Genomic DNA, 1,246 nt, shown 5'->3' on the forward strand with positions numbered 1-1,246 from the left:
CAGGTTTGAAATCTTGCTCCATGTGAATTTTATGCATGCAATATGCTGGGCTTATACCTTTCAAGTCAGCAAATGTCCATCCTATAGCTTCTTTATTTGCCATCAACACTTTTATCAACTTTTGTTGTTCCTCTTTGGATAAATGGTTGCTTATGATAACTGGCTTCTCCCCATTTTCTTCAAAAAAACATATTTCAAATGAGTTGGCAACTGTTTCAACTCTATTTTCTGAGGGGTGTTGGCTTTGTTCAGTTCTAATTCATCAAAAATCCCTTGTTGAACTTCTTTTGTCTTTCCCAGCTCTAACAAACATTCCTTGACTTCCTTTCCTCCCACAGTCCTCACAATTTTCATTATCATTTAAGACTGCTTTCATCAATGAATCATCTATAAATATTTCTCTGTGATTTTCCAAATACAGTTCATCCAGTGCATCCATCCTAAAACAATCATTCTGATCAATCGGATGTTTCATTGCTTCAAATACATCAAAGCTAACTTCTTCATCCTGCACTCGAACCTTCAACTTTCCTTCATCCACATCAATCATAATTTTTGCAGTCTTCATAAATGGGCGTCCAAGAATAAGAGGTACTTCAACATCTTCCTCTATGTCCATGATCACAAAATCAACTGGGAAGTAAAATTTGTCTACCTTCACCAAAAGATCCTCTACTATCCCATGTGGATATTTTATTGATCTGTCAGCTAATTGCAGTGTCATCCTTGTAGGCAGAATTTCAACATCCCCGATTTTCTTCAACATAGATAGTGGCATCAGATTTATGCTTGCCCCAAGATCTAGTAATGCTTTGGCCACTGTAAAATTTCCTATTGTGACTGGCAAAGTAAAACTCCCAGGATCTTTAGATTTTTGTGGCAATGATTTTTGAATAATGGCACTACATCCTGCTTCTAGCTCCACAATTCCTTGTTCTTTTAATCTTCTCTTCTTGGTCAACAAATCCTTCATAAATCTGGCATAAGTAGGCATTTGTTCCAAAGCTTCAGTGAACGGAATACTTATCTCTAGTTGTTTTAGAATTTCACAGAATCTGATAAACTGTCCTTCTATATTCTTTCTGGAGGGAGCATGTGGATAAGGTAAATCTACAATTGGAACACTTTTTTTTCATTCTCTTTTCCTTTTTTTTCTTTTCTTCTGTACCCTCTCTTTTTTCTTTCACTTCTCCCTCTTCACTCTTGTTTTTTCTTCCTCTTTTTTTTTCTTCCCTCAATTTTATTT

General features: G+C 35.8%; 1 protein-coding gene across 1 annotated transcript; it reads right to left on the minus strand.

Moving 5' to 3' along the window:
* Positions 1 to 262: 262 nt before the first annotated feature.
* Positions 263 to 994, minus strand: LOC137817618 (uncharacterized). Its single transcript, XM_068620894.1, has one exon. It carries the CDS (start codon positions 992 to 994, stop codon positions 263 to 265), a length of 732 nt encoding a protein of 243 aa, XP_068476995.1.
* Between the last annotated feature and the right edge of the window lie 252 nt (positions 995 to 1,246).

This window comes from Phaseolus vulgaris, unplaced genomic scaffold (assembly GCF_000499845.2).
Source record: "Phaseolus vulgaris cultivar G19833 unplaced genomic scaffold, P. vulgaris v2.0 scaffold_321, whole genome shotgun sequence".
In the NCBI taxonomy this organism is placed as follows: Eukaryota; Viridiplantae; Streptophyta; class Magnoliopsida; order Fabales; family Fabaceae; genus Phaseolus; species Phaseolus vulgaris.